Source organism: Mastomys coucha, unplaced genomic scaffold (assembly GCF_008632895.1).
Source record: "Mastomys coucha isolate ucsf_1 unplaced genomic scaffold, UCSF_Mcou_1 pScaffold12, whole genome shotgun sequence".
NCBI classification, from domain to species: Eukaryota; Metazoa; Chordata; class Mammalia; order Rodentia; family Muridae; genus Mastomys; species Mastomys coucha.
The window spans coordinates 85323228-85340027 of NW_022196894.1; the positions used below are offsets into that span (position 1 = coordinate 85323228).

The following is a 16800-nucleotide window of genomic DNA, read 5'->3' on the forward strand; positions in this document are numbered from 1 at the left end:
GAAATAGTTTCTAGTTTAAAGATGGCTGAATTAAGAAAATCTAGCTGCTACTCAAGAAGATACTGTAAATCTTGTTAATCCTGAGGTCCCAGTTCTGTAAAGATTAAGGCAAAAACTATTCATGGTGGTTTTTCTGATGTATACTTCATTTACTAAACCAGCTGTGAGGAAAAATGAAGAACATTTGCTCAACTTCTCCCATGTATGTTATCTAAAATGAGATGGGCCAAGCTGGGTTGGGGAGATAGGAAATTGTTTTAAGGCCCCCAAAGTCTATTTTGTCTATTTAGTTATTGTCCTATGACCTTGATGAGCCCCGTGAAAAACATATTGAATAAATGATATAAGAGATTCTCACTTGGAGAAGAACAACCAGGAATACTGCTGTTTCTATCAGGAAGAGTGAGCAGAATCATTTGGCCACCCAGTTCTAGCTCTCTGCCTGCGCTTTTCTCCGTGGCCCTAACTGGCTTTCTTTGAGTCTCATATCACTGGTATGCTCTCATTGGTTCATCTCTGTGTCTTTGGAATACATTCTTTTCCTCCTTGTTTCCATGTCACATGACTTTTGAGATTCTTGAAAGTGTGTCCCTAATTGCTTATTTCTTATAACTATTCAAGGGCTGTTTTGTCTATTGGTCTCACTGTCAGTTTGTATCTAGGATGTGATATTTATTCTGTCTACATGCTTCTGTGTACCGCCATTAGTACATGTTACATGACTAATTTCTTCAAAGAGTTTAAATCAAATTGGTCTAAAAATTAATAAACATATGTAAGCTTAAAGTTTATTTAAATACATTAGACTTAAATAGAAGAAGTTAGTCATTTTAAGTTGACAAGAATTTTCAGACATCTCCAAGACTGAAAATACACTGGCCTATATTACTACTATTATACATTAAAAATAATGTTTACTATTCTTTTTCATTGCTTTATGGACTTTAACTAAAATATCATTACTGACTTACTAGTTATAACATTTAAGACAATTGACTTAGAGATACTTTATATTCTATTCAAAATACTGAAAATTTTATCACTACTTAGAAACTCTGACTAAAGTCAGAACTTTAGTGTTATAACAGCAACACTTTAAGCAAATATTCATTATTGAAGCTTGGTGAAGTTCATGTAGTGGGTGTTCAACAATGCTTGGATGTTCAATCCAATAAAGGTTATCCTAACTAGGTTTTTGTTGATGTGATAAACACTATGACCAAAAGCAACTTGGGAAGGAAAAGGTTTATTTTAGCTTATAGCTGCGAGTCCATCACTGAAGGAAGTTAGGGTAGGAACTCAAGGTTCCTACCTGGAAGCAGGAAAAGAAACAGAGATCATAGATGGACACTGCTCACTGGCTTGTTCCCCATGATTTGTCTTCTTGTGCCACTCAGGACCATAAACCTAGGGAACCTAGGGGTGTGGCACAACCCACAGTGGCCTAGGTTCCCCAACACTAATAATTTATCAATGATATGCATTCAGTCTTACCTATAGGCCAATCTGATGAAGGCATTTTATTAATTGAGGTTTCATTTTCAAAGATGACTCTACCTGTGTCACATTGACAAAAATACTAGCCATCACAAGGATAAGTAGGATAGAAGAAGAGACAGTATTTTGTTGTAACACCTCTAAAAAGGTCCTACCCTCTGGTAAGTCTTCTATTTTCTTGACCAGAGAGGTCATGGAGACCTCCACATATTTAAGTCTTGCCACTTTCTATTCTTTGAATAGGAAGGTCTGCACAAGAAAATCTCTAGTGCTTCCTACTGGAGTAACATGGGCAGCCAGATCTTGTCCTGTCCTGGAACATGATTCTGCTAGTGGAGGAGAATTAAAGGACCCTAGTCCCATGTCTCTAACAGTGCCTGACATGGAAGCTTGGCAGAGCATAATGAAAATAGGTTAATTGGTTACCACCTACATGGTCTAAACATCCAATGGGAAAATATAACCAAAGAGTAAAATCATCATCTTGTAAGCCCGTTTAGTAGTACTACAAGAACTCATTCTCACTGGGTTCTGCCAGGTGACCTGGTATTTCTAATAATGCACAAAATTAGTCATTCAGGTAACCAGCTTTACTCAATTAAAGAGGATTCCTAGAACATTACTAGGCAATTATACACCAACTGGCCACCTTTAAATCTATCTTTTATCTTGATTTTCTCTTGCCTAAAATCCCCAAATAACTGTTTCCATAATACAATTGGCTTTTGTCTTTCTGTTACTTAACCAAAACACATAAAACTATTTGTTGTTGTTGTTGTTATTGTTGTTGTGTGGTGCTAGCCTATTGCTCAGGTTTTGTTTTTGTTTCATTTTGTTCATGGGTTAGCTTAATTGTTAACTTGACATAACATACACTCACCTAGGAAGAGATGCACAATGAGGGATTGCTTATACTGGGTTGACCTGTGGGTGTGTCTGTCGGGAGGATTGTCTTAAGGAAGTTAAAGCTAAGGGAAGACCCAGACCAGTGTGGGCAGCACCATCCCTTTAATTGTATTAAGAGTAGAGAACTAAGCTGAACACAAGCAAGCAAGTAAACACATCTGCTCTCATTTCTCTCTGTTATTGAATGTGGGTATGACAAGGCGCTTCCAGCTATGGCTCCAGTTATTATCCTGGGACAACGGACTGTAGATGGGATTGGAATTGGAGTAAGTCTCTCTGTCTAAACAGCAGTTTGTTGGTGTGTTTTAATATCACAGCAACAGAAATGAAATAGGAACACTGCCCAAAGACTATTCATAAAACTCACTATTCAAATAGCTAAATTAGCCCACAGTTTTAAAAATAATATTAGGGTATTTGTTTTCCCTTGCAACCGTTGTGCCTCAAAACTGCTGAGCCCTAGATTCAGTGATTATTGCTAAGATGGAACCCATATTATGTGTGCTGAAGGTAGAGGCTGTTGTCAAATAACAAATGCAGACAAGTTCAACAAAGTCTAAGTATTATCCAATTGACTGTTTTTCATGAGCAAGTATCCCAAGGAGGGTTTGATTGTGGGATTTTAAAACCAGTGGCTGGTCTCGGCTAACTTGGTTGTGACCCTTCCTGGAACCACTTGCAACTATATGCTTCCTTCTTTCATTTATTTCCCTGAATTTTAACCTGCTAAGTGTGTACCTTCTCACATTGAGCAGTTCCACATTCTGATGATGCTTTACAGGATTTTAAACCCCTGCTGGCCAAAGATCTGCTTCCAATAAACTCTTTGGACCAGGCAACAAAGACCTTCTACCCAGACCACTGTTTTATTGGAGTGGAAGGAGAATGTGGAGTGAAAGCCATTAGTGATAGCTAGTGAAAATGCAGAGAACAAATGACTCAAATGACCAAACTATGTGCCTAGCCCTAACTGATACATCTACAAACACAGTACAACTGCTGCATGCAAGTTTCAGGGAACCTTGTGGAAGAGTGGAAGTAAAAACTGTTAAGAACCAGAGGACCAGAGGACCAGAGGACCAGGATTTTTGCTATAAGCCTGTGCCAACTAACCACAATGGAAAATCTGCACCTTTGAAATGTCAAAATGGCTGCCTGGACAAGACTGGAACAAGTCCAGTAGCAGTGTGATATTTTAGTGTAGACTGGGGAGATCTCATGGATTTCCCTCTAGATGAAGAGCTACAGCAGTTAGCAACTGTTCAGAGAGGGAGAATTAGCTTTCCTCAGGGATGGGCTCCCATTTGCAATCCAGTAATGACCAGCCCTAGAAGCATACATGCAAGCAATACTAAATGTTTGCAACAGGCTATATTTATATGTCTACTCATTTATATGTATATACTTACTATATTACTTAATTAGTAGTAATATGGTAAAATATTGTTGAGCATGGGTTGAATACAGTTTTTAAAAGAAAGTTAATTAGTTGTCAGATTATTAATATTAGGAGATGTTTTTGGTTGAGAAAATGAAGCATCTGGCCACACTTGTTCTTAAAGTTCTCTGGATCTACTGCTGACTGATGGGAAAGGCCTCCGTCAGAGAAGTCACAGTCTCTAACTGCTACGCACACTTGTGTACTCCAGTCACATCCAAAATATTGGGGGTAAAATCCTGATTAAGGAAAAGAGGCAGTAAGAATCCAAAAGGAATTCTGTGCCTCTTGGATTTCAGACAGTCACTGATATCTCCTAACTCAGACATGTTCTAGATTAGCCTTTCCAATCATCAACAGGGCCTCATATTTAGGCATAAAGGTACCCCAAGAAATGATTCGTTAATGGTTAATATTGGGCATTATTTCCTGGTCAACACAATGTTTCTAACAAATCCTGGTTTATTACCAAGCTTCCCATAACTTGTAATTTCTCTCTAGAAGACTGCCTTGCTAGAGCTAGCAAGGGCCAGACACATTCCTTAGGATAATAATAGTTTACAATAGCTAGAATTGTTTTACATACTAGAGAGTGATGAAGGGTTTCCCTCACTTAAGGACATTAGCTAGGAGTGTCAGGTCAGACCCTCCTACTCATTGTCTTCAGCAGAATCAGAGAATTAGCCTAGGAATACCAAAATGCCTCAACAGGGAGGGCTCCACTCCTCTTCATACTTGACGACCAAATCCCACTGTCCTTGATGTGCGGTCACTTGTCTATGTGACCTCAGTCCAGCGCCTCTTGTTGTAACCCACCTGCCTACATGACTCTTGTAATTTGCCCTGCTTGCTGTATGGTATTTAAGCCTGAATCTCACCTTGCACAAATACATTCAGATCTAACACACCCTTGTGTCGGCTCTGTTTGTCATTTCTTCGCCTACGTCTTGTCAACCTGACTAGGACCCCCGTTTCTCCTGCGGGTTGAGAGAGGCCCAGATCAGCCGGCCTGTGGCATCTAACTATCTGCAGTATAGCACTCTCTGGCACCACTCAAGCAAAGCAACCAGCTTGACTCATCATCTGTCTTCGCTTCTAAGCAGTGAAGTTTATGATCACTGCCTGATATTGACGGTCACACTGCATAATCCCTGTCAAACATGGCAACAAAATACAGACAAGTAAATCAAGCCTACCTAGGGCTTTTATCTGTCTGGCTTGGCTGCCACTATAATCCTTTGTTACTGGATTAGCCCTCAGATCTAGTTAGCCTTATTTCTCTCCGTGGGATTACCAAAACTTCACTTGGGAGGAACAGGCTGTCTTTATGACAGAACATCATAAGTATAGTTTTCTATATAGTGAGGCAATAGGAAGAAGTGTTCTAAGGAGAAAGATCAGTAATTGTCCCCTGAAGATGGACCCATTTTCTGTTTATTTCTGTTACTATCATAGAAGAGGATAGTATATAGGTATGTACTTCCAGGCAGTAGGGGCTTGAGGAGGCACATTGCTATTGAACTGAACAAGTAGAAATATCTGGATCTTTTAGGTAGATATTCTCTGACTTTAGTTTATTGTCTGAGAAAAGTTTAAATTTTAATTTTTGCCTCTTTCTTTAGACAGATATGGTATTGTTTTCTCATTTACTAAGATGGAGAAATAGACCTCTACATGCAGAACTAGTTTTCATCTATACATAGAATTAATTTCCTTATATTCTAGTATAACTTAAGTTATAAAAACTAGATGCATAAGATATTCAAGAAAATAAAGAATGAAAATTAATTAGGAAAATAGTTCTTCAAAGTATTGCTGGTGAGAATAAAATCTACATAAATCTTAAACAGTTACATTGTGGTAAGATACAAAACAAATAGTAGTTGAAAGCGGATTAGATTAAGTATCTGAGATTCCTCCATTTAAACGATTCCTATCTTTTAAAATGGACATTTCCTTGTTAGTTGGCTATACATTACACTTCTCAACATGTTGAATACTTGTAATCAACACTGCCCAACTTAGCTTTGGCTCATGCCTTGCCCCTCTTACCGATAGGCGTCCCCACTCCATAGCCTTTGGAGTCTATGAGGCCCCCGATCTGAGTGAGGTTGCAATTCCTCTGTGTCACATACTCAATGCTGGTGGACTCCATCAGCAGGGCGTAGTCAGTGGTGAGCACCCTTTGGATCCCCTCATCACTGTTTTTAACCAGGGCGCTCTGCTGTCTACTGCTCATGAAAGCCCACATTTTCTCATACGTGGAGATTTTTGATTTCTGCAGAGAGAACAGAAGGACACCCACCAGCAGAAGAGTGCTGAAAAAAAAAATCACCTAAGGCTGTTCACCATCCTTGTGGGTCAAATAATAAAGGGGAAATTCTCTGTATGTGGGGATCTGGAGGGATGACGTTGGGACTTCAGTCTTACAGGTAGCCGAGAAGAGATTATTCTATAGTGAAGACAACCTGGACATGCTTAGATCGATATAGAAGAAAAGGAGATGTTGGCAGACGGAAATTGTGGCTTAAAGTTTTCTTCTCGACTTTTGGTTAGGAAAAAAAAGACCATGAGCTTCAGTAATAGTGCTTGTCTAATGAACAGTTGACATTGGGAACAGTACTTCATAGTCCCCTAGGCCAAGCTGAGGCTCTCTCCCTCAGACCTCTAGTCACTGGACAGCAGTCACTTTATTCTTTCTGGGTATGGAACTTCCAGTGGCCAGCCAGCACTATTGTGCTAGGGATAGCCTGGCATATGCCACTTGCATCTTCTGCTTATTTGTGGAAGAAGTGCATCCATGGCTAAATTTGCTACAAAATGAAGCATGTAAATGCTCTTTTCTAGTTGGTATTCAAACCCGAAGTCTCTCCCTACTTTTATGTATATAATTTCTCATTGCAATCATTTTTTTTTAGATAACAAGGGCTGCATATTTCATTTGAAAGTGTTCTATGATTTTAATGTCTTTTATTCTGCTTTTTGGTAGAGTCAATAAAAGACTATCTATATGATACATTATATATGCAGCTATACATAGACACGATTACCTCATTATCTTCTTTTCTTTGTTAAAACATACTGCCTGCATTTCCATATTGCTTAGATATGAATTTCCATTCTTTTGAATATCTATGATTAGGCATTTTACATTTTTACTCTGTAATTTCCATAATATTTCAAGTTTTCCCCCTGAATTTGTCTTCATTTGCATCAGTACACCCTCCCATCTATTTCATAGATCAATGTCATCATGGGAATTACTGATGTTTTCAAGCTAAAACTGGTTTTGATACATGTAGACTCCTTGGCAAGGCCAAGGAATATCATCCTAGGGGTACAGAGAAGCTTAAACCAGGATTCAAGTCTGCAGACACAGAATGAATACCTCGTGAATCAGCTCTAGTGGATGTTCATGCTCAAATGTTCCCAACATACTTGACTCCTAAGTCTGTCTAAGACCTGTGTTGACAGAACAGGCCTTATGAGTTGGGGAGGTGGGAGACAGATGGCTTTAGTTTGGATTATTAGGCACTTAAAAAGCCCCCATGAGAAAGGTCTTATGAGATAGATAACAATTCAATACACATACCTTGTAGAAGGTGATGATTTATAGGATCCATTCTATCATGATGAAGCTCCTGAGACTAACTCCACAGCAGATCCCCAGGGGTCTGCAAATCGGAGCTAATGTTTCCACAATAAAGGTCTGTCCTGGGTACCAGGGCTGATGCTTCATTTGTTGTATGGTTTCAGTCTTAAAGAGTCTGATACTACTAAATTTTTAATGAAGAGAAGAGCTACTTATACAAAAGTGGGTAGGTCACTCTGTCTTTTCTGTAGCAAATGTATGGCTGGGAAAATTATTCTGTTAGCAGGAAACTACCTTAAGGCGAAATAATTTTCTTTGAAGCATGAAAATTTAAAGTAATCAGAGACTTTAGAGATAGATTCACTTGAACTATCACTTTTAAAGATGAGAAACTTTTGGTACAGACTGAAGACTTTAGAAAAAGACAGTGAAAGTTAACATCAGAACAAATTCTAGACCCCAGGAACCCCAAGATTTTGTTCAATGTTCCTTCCAGTGATCCAGAATGACTTGGGTGAAGTATATGTCTCTATTGCCAAAGCTTTTAGCATTTATTGAAGTACCATCATTTTCCATAGAGTTTTGGCTAATTAATTTTATGTTGTTACAGCATAGACATCAGCTTCCAAATAAAAATTTCACAGACTATTTTTTTATTATTTGAAATTTATTAATCTGAATTTTATTCTAAGTGGGATTTTGCTTTGTAGAAGTAAAAGACATAAAATAATGGCCATGGAAGGAAAAGCTATCCAGAAACTGCCCCACCTAGGGATCCATTCCATCTCCAGTCACCAAACCCTTACACTACTGATGATACTAAGAAGAACTTGCTGACAGGAGCCTGACATAGCTGTCTTCTGAGAGGCTCTGCCAGAGTCTTACCAATACAGATGTGGATATATCCAGCCAAACATTGGACTGAGCAATGGGATCTCAATGGAGGAGTTAGAGAAAGGACTGAAGGAGCTGAAGGGGTTTGCATCCCCATAGGAAGAGCAACAATATCAATCAACCTGACCCCGCCTTCCAAAGCTCATAGGGACTAACCACCAACCAAAGAATACACATGGAGGGACCTATGGTTACAGCTGCATATATAGCAGAGGATGGCCTTAATTGGCATTGATGGGAGGAGAGGCCTTTGGTCCTGTGGAGGCTCAATGCCCCAGTGTAGGGGAATGCTAGGGCGGTGAGGTAGGAGTGGTTGGTTGGGTGGGAGGAGTACCCTCATAGAAGCAGGGGGAGAGGGAAGAGGAGGTTTGTGGAGGGGAAACTTTGGTAACATTTGAAATGTAAGTAAATAAAATGATCAATAAAAAATAATAGTAAACAAATAAATCGAAAAAATGGCCATTTTATCCATAGTAAATGGACAGCATAAAGAGACCTACAAGTCATAGTCACTGAGAGACAGTGGATTTTCCATCACAAGATACCTACCAAGAGAAATTTTTGCTGGGAAGTTTCACTTGAGGATTTTCCAAGCCCATTGCTAGATCAGGCCCTTTATAGAAAAGGTCTTAGGAGAAGTGACATACAGAGGTCACAGTTGGTAACTAGATGAGCCATTAAATCAAAGGTATCTTACTTGCTTATTCCCTAGTTGTATCCACTGTAAATGCTGTACTCAGTAAAGTTAATTATTTTGTCAGGCCCTAAAATAGCATTTTCAGAGTAAATTTGGCATATGCTTTCTAATAGATAATTTTATTAGTTTTTAAGATGAGAATCTTAGCATTTCTTCAAATTATGAGTATGCTTTACCAAAATGATTGTAAATGCTAAAAGATGAAACTGAGTGTTTAGATCATCTCTAGCCTGAGTCAGCCTCCTAAATCATTCTAGATAATGCAGGGTATTAAACCATGGGGGCAGTGATTGCCTCTCACTTCTCTGAGTATGTCAACAGCCAATTAGAATACTTGGATCCTTAGAGGACACAGGCTGGTTTAACCTGATTATTTATCTGTCTTCATGCCAATAAACACCGTTGACAAATCATAAGCATTTCTAATCTGTTAGAGAACAGAGTCACTGTAAAAAAGCTGATGATTACTTCTTTCCACCTTATGATGCATGCAGGCTGAGTACTTGCTGGGCGGTGACTTACAGTGTGTATGTAGGCAGTTACAAACAGCTGAGAATAGTGATAACAATGGGTACAGACTGTGTTTATATTGTGATATGCCTTGCTCTAAGCACGGTGCATGCACTCATTCCTTTAATGAGAAAGGTACCATTAAGATTTCAGCTTTACAGATGCAGAGATAGAATACCACACTGGAGTGTGATACAGCTAGGGTCTCATTCCAGTACTCTTGTTCCAGAGTCTAGGTTCTTCATCAAAGCCACATGACCTAACTCGTCTTCCAAGGAAATCACTCAAGTGTTTGTAGGCAGCTCTCTGTTGTAGGAGAGATGCTATAGATCTTGCACTTAGCCTATCACACATGGAGAGTACTTAATGACTTTCAGCAGATTCTACTCATTTAGACAAAAATTCAATGTTTCAAGATATGTAGTTATGGAACCTGGAAGACATTGTGGGTATAGTTTGTACTTTGTCTTGTCCTTCCTAACATTCATTTTCTCTGTAGTTCTGTTTTCAGCTACTGGATTTTTGTGACAGGATGTGAGGATGGACAGAGCTCAGTAGTATAGTATGATTCTAAGAGTGATAGAGCCTCTGTATTATAGAAACATCTTTCCAATGTTTCATTTCTATTGAGATAAGTATTGCTTATCACAGCATTTCTCCCAACAAAGTTATAGTGCATCTACAGGGAGAATATATGATCCCATTATTCAGTAGAATCAATATGTGTAAAATCCTGCTTCAGGCCACAGTATTTGAAGGTCTTATGTATAGATCCATGTTTATACATTTTTCACTTATTTTCATAAGCCTAAACACATTCATATTAGGAATATGTTATTGAGATTTTCTCTTTGGCATTGTGTCAAAAGTGACCTTATAAATGTGCTATGTGCCATACAGAACACATCAATGATCAAAATAATTCTATATTAAGTCTTACCAGTGGAAGATTGAGAAATCCTAATCTTTAAAAAAAATACCTCTAGAAGTTAACAAAAGATTTTGACAATTCAGAATTCAAGCTTAAGAAGCCAATATACAGAGGAGAATCTGTGGTTGAAAGACCACTATTTCATTTAAAATAATGAAATTTCATGAAATGGTAATTTCCCATACCATGGCAAAACATGATTTAATTTAACTACCATCATTTGAAGCAAGACCATTAGGAAACATCATCTGTGGTGTTTTGGGGGGTTCTGCCTCTCCAGATACAATCATTGCGTCAGAACCTTCTCTTACCTTGAATCAATAGAAAGATATGACATTTGAAGATTCTCTGAAATTTTACAATTTCATTGGTTCCCTTCAGGGAATTCTTCTAGGGAGACTTAAATATCTTTGTTCAAATCTGTCTCATGTTTTTCTCCTGTCTCCAGTTAAAGGTTGCTAAATTACAAGCTAAGGTTAAGTTAAATTGAGCTTATAGATATTTCCTTCCAAGCGAATACATTTTTATCTTCTGACTCTAATAGTAAAGGATCCCACGTTTTCAAACAAGAATATTTTATGGGAAGAATTCCTCCTACGTAGGAAAGTTTGAGGACGCTCTCTCCTCTTTTGTTTCCTGCTGGCTTTGTCTGAACTCTTGTCTCCCTGTGATGGCTTCAGTTCCACAGGGCCTGGGCTCAGTGATTTCCTTGAAATAGCTTTAGCTTTGCCGATGGCACTAACCACTCGCTGGAAAGAGATTATAGAGGTTACCATTCCTAATTCCCACAGCTGGTTCAAAGTCCCTAGACCGTGAGAGCCAGAAATGACAAGTCTGTGATGATTTTTTTTTAAAGCCATTTTATCCACGTCATTTCAGGCAGAATGTAGATCTAATCTCTGTAATCCCCTGGCTTCAGTCCGGGAGGACAGTGATTTTTCACAAGGCAAGATTCTGCTGAGAAGTTCTTCTTACATGACTATTTCATAGCCAATTTGACCCACAGGAATTCTTATGTTCATCTCACTTCCTGTCTGTGCAATGTGAGCTGTACTGTCTTTAACAGGTTGCACCTGGCATGTACGACCATTGTACTTCAGATTTCCAAGCTTCGCAGAAGGGTTTAAACCTTCCCTCCTCCTACCTTTTACCCTGACATTTTGGAGACACTGGAAAAAATCCTGAGCTGAGTTAAATTGACCCGCCTTGCCGAATTCTAAGGATCAGCCTCTCCTGGCTGCTGCTCATCAGCCATATGGGAAATGTCTGTAAATGCAGTCAATGTGTTCAGGAAAGGCTTCCAAGCCTGGGGCTTTCTGTCTGGCAAGACTACTGGATGTTTTTCAGATTTTGGGTCCTGGTACTGGCTTGGGATTTAACTGAAGGCACACGATCTAGAGATTACTGAGCAACGAGGCTGATCAAAGGCCAGAACAGGGTAAAAATTTAAGTCTACAGAGAGTGAAACTGTGAGAAATTGATGATAATGGTGATAGCTTTTAAATTGCTTACCATTTGATAAGGAATTGGGTAAGCATATTCCCTCCATTAAGTCCCGTAACCCTGAAAATCATCTCATGATTTAGATATTAGCCTCATTTTACAGGCAGAGAAGTTAGGTATGGAGAATTGGAGCAACTTGTGAAGGCTTACATAATTAGTGAGTCAAGATTTGAATCCAGGCTACATGGATGGCTCCAGATGCTGCACATCAGTGTTTCCCTGGAGACTTTAATATATAACCTAGCAATTTGATAATTTGATAGGAGTAGGTTTCCTGAGATGACCTATGGTTTTCCTTAGGTATGAAACATGCATTAAAACCAGTACCCTCCTGGGATGGTGGGTTACAGAAGGCATCTGTAAGTAATTCTTTCAGGCCTCACCTGTCTCCTTATATCTCTGTATAAAGAGTATTTATTTTGGGAGGTGACATACTACATTGTGATTGTGACACTAAAGTTAGGTCCCTTCCTTTATTTAATAAAGCAGTTAATAGAGTTGCAACAAGGAGAATGAACAGCTGTGTGCATACGCATCATTTCTAGTTTCTATGAGAGATTAGAGAAGTAATGTCCTTTCTAGAAGGAAAGGTGTAATCAGATGTCCTTCTGCTAGAAAGTGCAGAAAAAGGCCGGGTGGGTGGAGGAAAGTTACAGCCATGTTGCATCGACAGACGTTAGCCTGTGACTGTCTGCTCCTTGACTCTGCCTCTTGTGATGTTGATGTCAGAAGAGTGGCAAGAGCCTTACCTGTTCAGAGTCTTGAAGTTAGTAAACGGGACAAGCCATCTATCAGCAGAACAGAGGGAAAGCTGTCATCGTTTTAACACTGTGTTGCTAGCCAGCCTCATTTCATGCCAGGTACTAACAAAAAAGTTGGTTGAAATTTCTGCTGAGTCTGTTGAATTACTGAATTATGAATTTTCTGGTGGATAAACTTGTCTATAAATAAAGTCATGGTAAGGAGAACACAGTAGTCCCCTGATACCTAATTTCCTAAACAAATTCCACAGTACCAGGATGGCTGCTGAAGTCCTTGGCCTTGCCCTAACCATGGTTTGCTAATTGTCCTTGTGGTGAATGTTACACTTTGATCAAAGAGACTATTATACGATCCATGGTGATTAAAACTTTAAGATTCAGAGTGCCCATGAACTGAAAATATAGTGTATAATAAATATCATTAGTTCTCTGACCTTGACCAAACAAGTACAGTTATTTATTTTCCTTATGATTAGTGTCCCTAGAATTTCAGGATGTCTGTTTAAAGTTCTGGAACTTTGTGAAACATGAGCTATGTTTCAATCTCTGTCTGTCTGTCTGTCTGTCATTTACATAGTCTTTGAAGACCAATTTGTTTCCTCATATAAATGACTCAATGAAAAAAAGTGTAGAAGGCTTCCCAATCTAAGATACAGGTCTTTGTGACCTAGTTTTTCCTTAAATGTCAGCAAGGGGGTTTACAAGATCATTCTGAAGTTAGAATACTTATTGCTTATCCAGAGAACCTAAATTCAGTTCCCAGCATCCATATTGGGAAACTCACAACTTCCTTTAAGTCTAGCTCTGGAGGATCTTATGCCCTTTGTTTGCTTCTGTGGGCACTTATACTCATATATATGCATGTATACACACACACACACACACACACACACACACACACACACACACACACACACGCCCTAAATACATACATCTTTAAAAAGTCAGCTAATCCATACTTAACCAGAATTCAGATAACAGAATAGAGAAACTCACTTGGGCTATTTTAGAAACATAAATTTTGTTGATTTAAAAAAAATGAGAATTGAATACAGGTACATGCTGTTTGTAAGAATGTCAACGTCTAGAAGAAAATGCCAATGAGTTTTGATTTAAATGTTTGCAAGCAATTTTCAGCTACACATTGGAGACAACACTTTAGTAGAAACATCCCTAGAGAGTGGTACTTGGCAGTAACATTGTGTGGACAGCTTTCCTTATTAAATTCTGGTAAACTGCTATTGTAGATGTAGAAGCATACTTGGCTAGTGAGATGACTCAGAGGGTAAAAGTACTTACAACCAATTCTGATAATCTTAGTTTCATCCCTGGAATCCACATGGTGAAAGCAGAGAACTAAGTCCTGAAAGTTGTCCTCTGAGCTACACACTCTTCATAACATGCATACATGTACTCTCTCAATTAATTAAATAAATAAATAGACAAATCAATGTAAAATACTTAAAAACCAAACCAAACCAAACTACCTTGCTAGAGCCTGGAGAGTAAGTGTGAGGAATCAGCACATTTTGTTTGGTTGTGGATTTTGCTAATAGCCATGGCCCCCAGAACTGCCAGTTCTTTAGCTCTGGAATGGTTTGAACCCACCTTGGAAATGAAGGGACAGGTTCCTGCAAGGGTGCTGAGGGCTGTTCTGGGAAAATTCACTGTAGTGTGATGGGATGTGAAATGTCTTTTTCATGACTGAGTAGCCTTTCTGTTTCAGGTTCAGCCACCAGCTGGAATGTGCTAGGTTAGACAAATCCTACCACTCAGGATTGCTTCTCCATTTCGCTTAAGCCAGTGGCTCTCAGCCTTCCTAATGCAGTGACCCTTTAATACAGTTCCTCCTGTTGTGATGATCCACAACCATAAAATTATTTTTACTTGCTACTGTTATGCATTGTAATGTAAATATCGAACATGCAGGATATTTGATATGCATTCCCTGTGAATGGGTTGTTTGACCCTTGCATTCCCCAAAGGCGGCTCAACAGCCTGGGAAGTACTGGCTTAAGGAGGTAAAAGCAGTAGTACCTTCAGAGCTCCCAGGGACTAAGCCACCAACCAAAGAGGATACATGGTGGGACTCAGGGCTCCAGCCGCATATGCAGCAGAGGATGGCCTAGTAGGTCATCAATGGGAGGAGAGGCCCATGGTCCTGTGAAGGCCCTATGTCCCAGTGTAGGGGAATGCCAGGGCCAGGAATCGAAAGAGGGTGGGTTGGTGAGGAGAGGGAGGGGGAGGGAATAGGGGTTTTTTTTTGGGAGGGAAAACCAGGAAATGGGAGAACATTTGAAATGTAAATAAAATAATTTTAAAAAAAAAGAAAAAAAAAGAGGTAAAGACAGGGAGCAATGGAAGCCTCGAGGCCCAGTAAGGGTTACATTGATGGGACTGAGTCCTTGTACTTGGATTATTGCCACTGAGTCACTGAACTCTAGCCAAAACTGTCCCAACAGCTAAAAGGCTGGGACATTTCATTTTCTTGTAGACAGCCTAGATTATGAACTCTTGAAGCTACATCCTCTGAAGCTTTCTGGCATCTTGCTTCCCTCAAGGGGAAAACAAAATCAGATTCAGTATTTGTTTTCTTTTTCCAAATAAATTCCTTCTTGATAAACAGGGTTCCTGGGCCACAGGCTGACACATAAAGTGGGGGGGGGGACTGGATAAACAGGGACTCTTCTGTAGAGTCTGTGTTTCTAGCCACCTGTCCTCTCCCTGCATGCATGTGTGCATGTTTGTGTTTGCATGTGCTTGTGTGCATGTGCATGTGTGTCTGTGCTTGGGTACATGTATGTGTGCAGGTATATATGTATGTGTGCCTTTGCTTGTGTGCGTATGTGTGCTTGTGTGCATGTGCATGCTTGTGTGCATGCTTGTGTGCATGTGTGCATGAGGATGAGTGTGCACTAGAATTCTCTGAAGTTGACCTAGCTTTGCTCAAGTTGGGTCAGGTCTACTGTTCACGAGTGGTTCTCCTCCACTGTTGGTAGTATGCATCTGAAGGTACTTGGGATCTCCTTTGCTCATTTATTGTTATCAGTTTTCTTCCTGGGGGACAGCCATTCTGACTGGGTGGCATGGGAAATCAGAGTAGCCTATTTCCCTATACTTCCAGATTCTTTGATAATGCCGAGCAACACATCACTTTAGATAGTTCTTCAGAAACACATATTTTCCTTTGATACCTTTTCCTCTGTCTCCTTTGCCTGGCCAGTGACTTCCCTTGTCTATGACAGGAACTATAATGGAAGTTTACTTTGGTAAATTCTTAACAGGACTGATTTTAGGAAAATACCAAACTTTAGAAACTTGGGAAACCTTGTATTTATATATAATCATTATTCTTAAACTATCTTTCTCCAAGGGAAACACAATCTCTGGGATGGATATACTTACTAAATTAGTGACTTTGTCCTTAATATGAAAATATTGTTTAAAAAAGTTTTTCTTAACATAAAAGAAAAGTATATACTGCCTTTTCACATTAGTCTGTTGCTTAATAAATCTCTAGGTATGCTTACCTAACATCAGTTTCTCTTCTTATTGCAACCATTGCTAACATTCTTCACTTAGGTAATGAATGGAGACTACTACACAGTGAAGCACCCCCTTTGACCTTCTTCTCCTGGTAATTTTTGTTCCTAAGTTAGTAAACTTCGCAAGTCCATGCAGACCGGGCTGACACTTTCATTTCTAGGAATCCGAGTGTGACATTTGCAAAGGTGATTTTAGGTTTTCCTCTGGTTACAAATGCTGTTTCATAACCATTTCATAAGACCATTTCCCTATACCACTAATCTTTATTTTCTGTAGTTTTAAAAGACAATTATCAGGAAAAGTATGAGCTCATGTCCTGAAATGAAACCCATGTGTCCTTGGTTCTCTTACCATGTCCCTGCTTCTTTCCCATGTCCCTGACCTCCCTTCTAGCTCTTCACTCCCAGACTCTTTCTGTTTTCATGTCCCTTGTGCCCCAATGTCCTCCTCTGCTTCTATGATACCTCCCTCCATTCTCCTGGTCTCATATCTACTTTCACAGACAGACTTTTATACACACACAAG

At 39.4% G+C, this 16800-nt stretch overlaps 1 protein-coding gene across 7 annotated transcripts in view; it reads right to left on the reverse strand.

Moving 5' to 3' along the window:
- Grik1 (glutamate ionotropic receptor kainate type subunit 1) overlaps positions 1 to 16800 on the reverse strand; it is a 402690-nt gene that overhangs the window by 20825 nt on the left and 365065 nt on the right. For 6 of the 7 annotated variants that reach the window (XM_031364336.1, XM_031364335.1, XM_031364332.1 and 3 more), the window contains one exon: positions 5894 to 6119. The exons of the other annotated variant lie outside the window; for it this stretch is intronic. In XM_031364336.1, the coding sequence (XP_031220196.1) occupies positions 5894 to 6119 (226 nt within the window). The remainder of the gene's footprint in view (positions 1 to 5893; positions 6120 to 16800) is intronic. 7 annotated transcript variants of the gene reach the window in all.